Raw genomic sequence first — 10,803 nt, 5'->3', positions numbered from 1 at the left:
TCAACAATATCCCTTATTATATTCAAACTATTTAAATGTTAAATATCTTGATTTCACAGGGATATCTTAATCAGAGTCCATTTTAGTTTCTTGGGAAATAATGAAATTTGTGGGCTCTCACAAGGTGACAGCCTACAGAGGATATACATTTTATACTTCTTTAAAATTTTTTATAACTTGTCATTATATTGTTTACACACAGCATGACTTCTACATGTAAGACTGATCATTTTACATTACTGTTACAGATTAACATAAAGGTGGAATAAAAATGCTTTAAAAACCATATTTTCATTTTAAGAAACAATAACCATTTTTTTTAAGAAAAGACATTTAGTTACTACCTTTAAAGTTCAAGTCCCAACATCTTAATATATAAACACACCTGGATACGAGATTTAAAAAACCACACAAACACACAAGCTCTAGGTAGAGCTGTAATAAACAAATTCCTTTTATAAACAAAATTTTAACTGAAAAGCCACAGTAGATGGGGGGGGAAAAAAAAAAAGAAAGGATATTACTTGGTAAAATCCAGTGACATCTACAATAGTTTTACAGCACATTTAAGCATTCTAGGGTTTTATATCTTCACCTGCCTTCCATTTCTTAGTTGATCCTTATAAAATCTCTAATTACGAACATAGGTTTGACCTCAAAACTAGTCATGAATTTGAGTGCCAGGAAAAGCAGAACAACAGTCCAAATTTCTATCTTAATATCATAGCCTTAATTCAAAAATGGTTTTGTGTAAAACACAACGCCCAACTAAATGGAAAAAAAAAAAACACAAGCAGCAATATGTAATTATACAAAATAGTGATTAATTATATATGAAGTGTTTTTTAGGATGACATCTAGAACGCACCTTGCTCTGAGACTCCTCAATAATCAAATTGACTTAGACCAACAATACTGCTAAGTATTAAAAGCAGTGAAGCAAAGAAAATACATCAAATAGTACATGCACATCTTACAGAACTTCCACTGAACTCCCCAATGGCTTCTATGCAATGTGCCTCTTTTCCATAACTGTATTAACAACTACCAAGAAAGGAAAGATGAGATTAAAAGTAATGATACTGAACTGAATTGTTTGAAGCCAGTGCCCCATATGTGGGGAAAAGTGCATTTAGTTCAGCAGCAATACAGCACAGTGTGAAGATATTGTGCTTAGACACAGATATTCCAGAATTGAAAGATGTACAAGGCAAGTCAAGATATAAAACCATAGTACACTGTTAAATAACCTTGAAACATACATACATTGCAGTTTTCAAAGAAAGACATTCATGTCATTGTACAAGGATAGGAAGAAATCCTTAAAGTTACCTACTGTAGTTTATGATATAATAAATACATATCTATATAGCATTGTATATACATATATAGATTGTGTGTGTTTATATGTAATTTATTTGCCCAATTATCCTGTTAGTTTTGTGGATCTGCAACTTTCAGGAATGAAAAAACTCCTTTTCACTACAAGTTTCTCTTCCCCCAAACTTAAAAAATATTCATACTAGAAAAGGTCTCAATACCCTTCCCCTACCCAAAGACTCACTTCAGGTATTTTGCTTCACAACTCGTCAGAGAAGCAAAATTAAAGAAATTCTAGATTTTTGACTGTATCTTTTCACTTTGCCAGTTTTTTTTTTCAACAAGCAAATACCTTTCACTGTTTACACCAGTTGATGCAAATTCTTTAGCAGAGGATTCAAACTCTAGATTTGACTGAATAAAACAGAGCAAATCAAAATAAACAAAAGAAATCCAGTGATTTACTCTGACTGTAAACAATACATAAAATTTAAATCTCAAATCTCAAAATAAGTTAAAGAAAAATTCTACTTTCAGGGCCTACAATACTATAAGGATACAACAATTGGTAATGGGAAAATATATATGAAAAGTTGCAACAAAATTTTTTGCCCATTATTTTTCCTAAGAGAAAGTATATCTAACTATACTACCTCTGTCCCTTAAATTTAATAACTTCATAATGTGTTGGCAAATGTTTTAAGCAAACTGGCATATCAGATCACACAACAGAAAAACATCCATCAAATTCAGCAAAGAAAACTTATATAAGCCTTTTGTACAGAATTTAAAAAAAATTCTAAATGGCTATGATTCCTCTATTAGCAGAAACACATAATGCAATTTTTATAAATCTGCCATATACCAATATCTACATAAATAGATACAGATATAGATAAGAAACATTAATGGCAGTCTATTTTTGAACAGTGTGTGGGACCAGCAGATTTATATCAGACCATGGCACGATATGGACCCTGCATCTTTAAGAACTGAATGATGAAAGAAGGCCCCCCAGCAACAATCTGAGGTGGAAGGTGACTGAGTGGACAGTTCTCAATACTCATGATTGAAAGCTTGCTGCAGAGTGCCAGCTCAAAGGGAAGGCTATGCAGGTTGGGGTTGTCATTCAAATACAGTTCTTCTAGGTTCTCCAGTGTACCTGTTTAAAAAAAAAATCAATTTTTTTAAAAAAATTAGTTGCTATTTTAAAAGTTCAACTGGGCGTGATGCTGTTCTGGTCATTACATATACTGAACACACATTTCCTTTTATTCTCCTTTCTTAGCTTTAAAACTCTACAACCATGGATCTCAAATTTTGCTGCATATTCAAATCAACTTGGAAGACTTTTTAAACTCCTATATGTCCAGGTCACACTCCATACAAACTAAATTAGAACCTCTTCCTTTATGGTAGGTCTTCAAGCTTGGAGAGGTTTTTGAAAATACATATGCCCCATCTCCAGAGATTCTGTTTGGGATAGTTTGGCACATATATAACATTTACTTATATATATTTTAAAACTCCAAAGGTGAGCTTATTATATATTCAATGTCTATAACCACTTTTCTGTTGCAGATGTAACATTTTCTCAAATTAATAAATTTCTTATGTGCAAAATATTTGTTACTTAATATGAACCTTTCACTAAGAGTTATCACATGTATGGCAGTAAGCCAAAAACTGACTTATGTAGACCTTTAAAAATTTTTTCTTAGGATACTTGTATTCTCTAGGAAAATGTCTCAAGCAATTAAATGAGATCAGGTGAATAAATATACTAGAAATATAGGTGTAAATTTGCCTCATGTGTTTCCAATTTTTAAATTTCAAAATTCAGAATATTTCACAGTGGCATTTATTAGAAAATAACAGAAATAATAGCTAGTATGTAATCAATTTGTTTACATGTAAGATATTATTTAAGCTTCAGAACAACCTTGTGAGAACTTCCCATTATCATCTTTATTTTACAGGTAAGAAACTTGAGGCTTAGGGAGTTTACATACCTTACCTAAAGTCACAAAGCCAATAAGCAGCAGGGCTAGATTTTGAATTGCCAATTATCTCCAAAACCATTTTTTTTATTATACTTTAAGTTCTAGGGTACATGTACACAACGTGCAGGTTTGTTACATATGTATACATGTGCCATGTTGGTGTGCTGCACCCGTTAACTAGTCATTTACATTAGGTATATCTCCTAATGCTATCCTTCCCCCCTCCCGCTACCCCACGACAGGCCCCGGTGTGTGATGTTCCCCACCCTGTATCCAAGTGTTCTCATTGTTCAATTCCCACCTATGAGTGAGAACATGCGGTGTTTACTAACCTATAGTTCCTGTGGGACAGTGCACTATAGATGGGAAAACATTAATGCATAGAATTACTAATTTAAAAGCTAACATTTAATTACCATGTGACCTTAATCAAGTAATTCTCTTTATAAAGCAAGATTACAACTTGCACTGTCTAAAATTCCAGGTGGTCATGTATATTACATAAAATAATGGAAATGAAAACACCTGGAAAATGTTAAGTATTCCCAAATGTTAATATTGGTTAAATATTAATATTAATTCTAAAATTTCATAAATGTTCTTTTGGCATAAAACATTACTAATTCAAGCCTGTGTAATTTTAAATTTAGAAGGAATATAAAATAACTTCTAAAATGAGGTTATACATAAAACCTATTGGAAATGTAAGTATTCCAAAACATTCTCAAATACAGTACTAATTTTAAAACCAATCCTAACAGCCTTTAGGAAACCTAACCAAAACCAATCAACAATCAACCATCAGTGCTCTATTAAAAAAAAAAAATCTTAAGCCTGATATAACCTCAGTTTAAAAAACAATAGATTTGTCATATTTATCTGAAATATTGCTTGAATGCACAAGAGCAAATTATTAGTACAGAGTCAAGCATTCACAGGGTTCATACCAATTTCTTCAGGAAGGTGAGTAAGTAGGTTCTCTCCAAGGCCCAGATGTGTGAGATTAGTAAGGTGACCAATGCCTCTGGGAAGAGTGGTCAACTGGTTGTTTGTCAAGACTAATTTCTAAAAGATTTACAAAATAAAAGAGAGTTACAAATATATTTCCTACATTTAATGTAAACTGAAAATAATATGTCTAAACAATAAAATAAATTAACAGGGAAACCAGATTGGATAGAATGAGAATCACTTACATTACATATTTTTCTTTCACAAAATACCATTTGTTAGGAAAACAAAGCCAGGTTATATGAACATAAAACTCAGCCCTAATACTAGAATAGGAAAGTCTATCTGATCCAAGAATTACATCAAAATCTTAAGAGAAATGTGGAATTTGGAACAGATTCCAAAAACTTTATAAAACTACAAAACCATCAGCATAATGTTTACCTGTAAATCCTTAAGATATGCAATTTCATTTGGCAAGGATTCCAATTTGTTCTCTTCTAGATCCAACTCTCTTAACTTCCTAAGGTTTCCAAGACCATGGGGAAGCTTCTTTAGAAGATTGTTTGATAAGATAAGAACCTAATGAGAAATTATTGATAATGTTTAGGAAATCATGAAATGAAATTATATACTGTCATTGTGTGGCTTAAAATCTATTAAGCAATGCTAATTTTCCAAACAGTGAATATTAAGCGTGATGTTCAATTATATAACATATAAAATATTTAACTTACTTTTCTAAAAAAATCACCATAGTTATTAGAAAAGAGATTTTATTTGATTATATCAAAACTAATGAAAACAAAAGAAGCAATTTAATTTTAATGAAATTTCAAAAAAATGCTCAATAGTTACAAATGTTTATCTAATAGGAAACTATTTATTCAAAATCCCTTACAAACCATTACTTAAGGAAGGTAAAAGCTACCTTCTAAACTTGCTATATCAATCCACTCTATTTATTATCTGTGGTGTTCTTATTACACTGAAAGCATCCTGGAAGATACTGAAGGGGGTTAAAATGGCAGAGAAGATAGCCTTTGTTCCGATAAAGTTACAAACTAGCAGAAAGGTAAGGAGACAATACTGGGTTGGGAGAAAGAGCAATAGGTAAAACAGATACGTAAGGTTCTGGGTAAGTTTTTATGTTCATTTATTTTCCCTAATGTTACACCACCCATAATAAATATATACAATAAGATGGAGAAAATAATAACAGCAGTCACCACTTGATTTTACTATTTTCAAGGCACTGTACTGAATGCATTATGTGCATTATTGCATTTAATCCTAACTACAACTCTACAAGGTAGATACTCTTATTATCCCCATTTCACAGCTTAAGAAACTGAAGCTTGGGCAAGTTAAGTACATAAATATACAGAGATAATTACACTCAGCTTTGTTAGACTTCAAAGCCCATGTTTTTAGCCATTAAACCATACTATTTCACCTTATTAAATAATTTAAAAATTAGACCTTTAAAAAACATGGATATGAAGGAAATTTTAAAAAGCAATATATTTACTATTAGTAAGCATTTTCATCAAAGGGATGAAAACTCTAGGAACTCAGAAGCAGGAGAAATCATCCTTAACTGAAGAGGTGAAAATAAGATGGATCTTTAATTATGGAAAAACATACTAAAAGAAAAAAATTAAGGGGATGAGAAGAGGGCATTCTAGATACAGAAAACAATAGGACTAAAATTAGAGGGCTAGAAATAGGCATACCAGATTTACAACAAAGACAATAATCAATGAGTAAATAAAATAGCAGGTCGGTAATTAGGATGAAAAAGTATGATAAAGCATTCTAAATGGCAGTCTTGAGAATCGATAATTATTTTGGTAGACAATGGTGTAGTTTTTAAACAGCATAAAGAAAAAAATTGTTCTAAAAGATGCTTTTACAGAACTTTTCTTTTAGAGATATTAATACTTTACGGCACTCAAAGACACCAACTTGTAGTAGGCAAGAGAAATTCAAAAGCACTGAATCTAGACTGCCTAAGTCAACACTTCATTATCCTATTAGGGTTGTATGTTTAAGTGAGTTCTAACATTTCTAATTATGACATTCACCCAAATAGAAATTGCTTATTTAAATTTGAAATTTTTAAATGAGATACGTATGGAAGGTTCTGAAGTTCTCTAATTGCTCATTTATACTAACCTCAAGAGAAACGAGACCAGACACATCCTCAGGGATCTTTGTGAGCTGATTAGTGGCTAAATTCAATTCTACCATACTGGTCCAAGTTCCAAAATCCAAGGGAAGTGATGTTAACTGATTGTCCTGGCAAAGACAAAAAGAAGCATCCAAGGTAGAATCACAAAAACAAAGTTCTATATATACCTGTCACTTCGGAAAGAGAATTCTTAATTAAACAAAATCTTATTCCCCTTTTTGATATTTAAATATAGAAAGAAAAAAAATCAGCAACAGAAAACTCTAAGCCTCCAAAGTTTTTTATACAGTAATGAGGCTTTTATTCGGGAGTTAAACTGGAAGTTTGTTCCTTATGTGATTATAATGGAAATAGAAAAACACAGTATACAGAGAAACACTGGAGATTTCAAAGATCCTATGATAAATATGATGTTTTTACAATTTCACAATATGAAGAAATCACTGAATAAAATATAAATGCTCAAATAAAGATATGAAAACAATAGAAGACGACGCATCTAATGACAGCCCATAAGGAAACCAGAATGAGCTCAGGAATTCTTAAGGTGCTGAGCAGTAAAGCAGGGGAGGAAAAACAGTCTTAAAAAGACAGCAAATTAAATCATTAAAACACTAATCAGGTATTTACCATTTCACTTTAAAAATCCATAAGAAAAAAATGGTAAAATATATTCATCACCAAAACAGAGGAAACAGTAAATATGGTCTTAATTTGGTTTAAAAATTAGACAATGCTGTCCACAGAAAAAAAGTATGCCACTTTTATTCACTTATAAAGTATACTTTCATCAATAACAACTCGTACCACATTGTTATGTGTTAGGGGTAGTGGTATTGGGAGAGGATAATCAACACCCCATCCAGCTCAATACCAACAATGTATGTCAGTATGTTAACAGTGATGCTACCTCTCAGTGGCAGTATTATTTTATATCCTTTATGTTAATCTGTATCTTTAAAATTTGCTGCATTGCACATGGATTGTCTCATTTCACACAAAATGACCCATAAAAGAAATCCCAAGTAGCAAGCATCCATTTGAAAACCCACTTTTTCTTTTATTGTAATATTTAAACTTGTTATCTATTTAATATTTAAGCTTAGTACCTATCTATGCCTAAACTACTGACACTTATAGTATGATTTATAAAGTATTTTCATTTTTAAAAATTTACTACTGTTACTTACATTCAAATGCATAAACTAATGAACACCTGAACCATTGCGTTTTAAGCCTATTACTACAAAATGAATGTTCAGAATCAACACCATTACCACTGTTAAATCTCATATAACCAGACTGATTAACAAGAAATTTTACAATTGTTAAAACTGTATGAGTATCTTGAATTTCCATTAGTTTACTTATCATATACTTCCAAAGAATCATCATAAAAGATACATACCATATTTATGAGCAAGTATGGATGAAATTTAAAAATTGTACATTTAAGATTATAGTTTAAAGAACCACAACTATGTTCAAATGGTTCATCATGACAGGAAGAATACTATCAGCTATGTGGCCAATTCAGTTACCTTCCTTGGGCCTAAAGTTTGTCCAGTACAAATTAAATCACTGAATTTGATAATTTTCCATTTGTTTTCTCCTTTTGCAATGAATTTCATTACAAAGGTGAAACTCGATCACTGTAGAGTGGGTAAGCAAAAGGAAACTAACGTTCACCCATAAATAATTCTGATCTCTAAACTTTTTGGCAAAAACCAGCTATATGTATAAATATAAAGATATTTAATATACAATTAAGCATATTGAAAACAGCTTTCAAAAATTCTGGGTGGGAAGAGATTTTTTACATGCTTTAACTTTCTTCCACTTGATAAAATGAGAATATTTCAACTAGTATGTAGTGTTCTTTTAGACCAAAATATGATTTTTAATGGCTCCACAGTATTCCACTAAAGATAAACTACTTAACAAAATTAAATCTCTATTAATAAGTTGGTACCTATGAAATAGATAGCTCTGCAATACATATCCCTACAACTATACTTTTATAGACATTCATATTTCCTTTTTTGGGGGGATGGGGAACAGGGTCTTGCTCTCTTGCCTAGGCTGGAGTGCAGTGGTGCCATCATAACTCACTGCAGCCTTGAACTCCCAGGCTCAAGCCATCCTCCTGCCCTAGCCTTCCATGTAGCTGGTACCACAGGCCAGCTAATTTTTAAAAAATTTTTTGCGAGACAAGGTCTCACTATATTGCCCAAGCTGGTCCTGAACTCCTAGCCTCCAGGGATCCTCCCACCTTAGCCTTCCAAAGCACTGGGATTACAGGTGCATCAGCCACTGAGCTGGACAATGATTTCTTTAGGACAAAATCCTAAGGGTATGCTCAGTTCTAAGATATTTGTTATCTGATACAAAGTACCCTGACATGTCTTATGATCAGTTTAGACCCATCAGCAAGGTACAAGTACCCACTCCCCACACAATTAGAGAAAACATAAATATTAGTGGAAGTACCAGTTAAAGCAATTCCTTTCCCTAGTAAACAAATATATGCTTACCTTCATATTCAGCTTACTTAATACTTTTGCTCTGGAGAAAATTCCAAATGGAATTTTATTGATTCGATTGTGTTCCATGTTGAGGGAATAGATGGTAGAAAACTGAGATGGACCACCTACTGGATACAACTGGAAGCAATTTCTAGCTAAGGTCAAACTATTCAGTTTCACAAGACTTGATAAAAGACTCTGTAAAAAAAATGAAATAAACATAAGAATTAGAACTGTGATGAGACTCATTTTTTATAGAACAGCAGTCCCAACACAAATGCCTCAAAGGGCTTTGGGGGTGACAAATGACAGAGACTGGTTGGGGCAGTCTGTGACACTTCTCTACAGGGACAGTCACTACACAGTTCTAGCAGTTTGGTGCCTTGCAGAAATGTGGAACCAATGTAGATTTCCAGATTCTATAGGAGGAAACAGAAAATTTTCCCAATTTTTATTCTTTGGCTTCAATTTATTTAAAACACTGTATGGAGTAAGGAAAACATGTCTGTGTGTGAGAGGTGCCTCATGGGTGACTAATTTGAAACTTCTACATTGCAGAAACTTTAGTGTCAGACAGTCCCAGGTCTGAGCCCTGTCTCTGCCACTGGCTGTGTGACCAATCCTACCTAGTCTTAGTCATATACCTATCTCTAAATTATTAAGATTAACATAATGATTCCTTTTAGGAACTATTAAATTCAGTAGATGATTATGCTTCCTGATACTGTATAATACACCGCTTTTCTATATGGTAAAATTTCTGAGGGCATATATGTACCCATTAAACAAGTATTTACTTAGCACATAACCCCATCTTGCCCTACTTTAGCCTCTCACCATTTAACCAAAGTATTAAAATATTCAGGTATTACCAAAGAATCTCTGCGGTAAAGAAGATTAAGCTCTATTTATAGAAGTACATAGGTAAGAAATAATTAGAAAATAATATACAACCGTATATAATCAATAATCAATTATATAGAATAGGCTCTTGCTATTCAAAGTCTGGGCCAAGGAAGAGCAATATCAGCATCCCCTGGGAGCTCGTGAGAAATGCAGACTCTTGGGCCCCACTCAACCTGAATCATAATATGCATTTTAACAAGATTCCCAGGTGATCTGCATGCTCATTAACATCTGAGAAATCCTAGTACAGGCTATAAACTGTTTTGAATCCTGACTCTAAATAGCTTGTGACTTTGGCAAGTTATTTTTCCGAACCTAGTGTATCATTTTTTAAATAATGATATTTTATGGGCCATAGTGAAGACTAAAAGCGATAAAATACATAAATAACTTAACAATACCTAGTAGGAAGTAAGTGCTTAAATTTTAAGTCCTTTCTCTATTTAAATTCAAAGCAAGGAAAACTGGAATAACTGGAAAAATAGGATGAAAGTTGACAGTGAGCTAGATCTTGAAGGATGAAAACATTTTAAAATACTCAGAGAAATAGAAGAAACACTCTAGATTCAAAGTGAAAGCACAAGCAGGGAGAAGCAAGCACTGTATGAGGTATGTATGTTTTTAAAATAATGTTCAAACTTCAGTTGTCCACCATCAGCAAATTGAAAACTTAGTACTTGAGGTGACAGTATAATTGGCAAAGCCATCTGAAGGAATGAAGTAACTATATAATTGAGGATATAACTATACAGAGAACTGAAACTTGTTCTTTATACTGTACCTTAAGAAGCTACCCTTAAAATTTGTGTATTGTTGTACAGAAACAAAAGGAACAACAGAGGTAAAACAGTGGCAAGAAAACTGCATGGCAGTCAATTCAGGAAAAATCTCTACAGGCTACACG

The 10,803-nt window shown here is 32.6% G+C and overlaps 1 protein-coding gene across 5 annotated transcripts in view; it reads right to left on the bottom strand.

Annotated features, from left to right (window-relative positions):
* Positions 1–424: 424 nt before the first annotated feature.
* Positions 425–10,803, bottom strand: part of SHOC2 (SHOC2 leucine rich repeat scaffold protein) — a 93,797-nt gene continuing 83,418 nt past the window's right edge. For all 5 annotated transcript variants that reach the window (XM_003825582.4, XM_034931455.2, XM_008950912.4 and 2 more), the window contains 5 exons: positions 9,003–9,191; positions 6,453–6,575; positions 4,719–4,856; positions 4,271–4,388; positions 425–2,482 (listed from right to left, as the gene is read on the bottom strand). In XM_003825582.4, the coding sequence (XP_003825630.3) occupies positions 2,274–2,482; positions 4,271–4,388; positions 4,719–4,856; positions 6,453–6,575; positions 9,003–9,191 (777 nt within the window). In that variant the 3' untranslated portion in view covers positions 425–2,273. The remainder of the gene's footprint in view (positions 2,483–4,270; positions 4,389–4,718; positions 4,857–6,452; positions 6,576–9,002; positions 9,192–10,803) is intronic.

Source organism: Pan paniscus, chromosome 8 (genome assembly GCF_029289425.2).
Source record: "Pan paniscus chromosome 8, NHGRI_mPanPan1-v2.0_pri, whole genome shotgun sequence".
Classification (NCBI taxonomy): domain Eukaryota; kingdom Metazoa; phylum Chordata; class Mammalia; order Primates; family Hominidae; genus Pan; species Pan paniscus.
The sequence above is the reverse complement of the archived record's forward strand: the minus strand, read 5'-3'. Positions and strand labels throughout refer to the sequence as shown.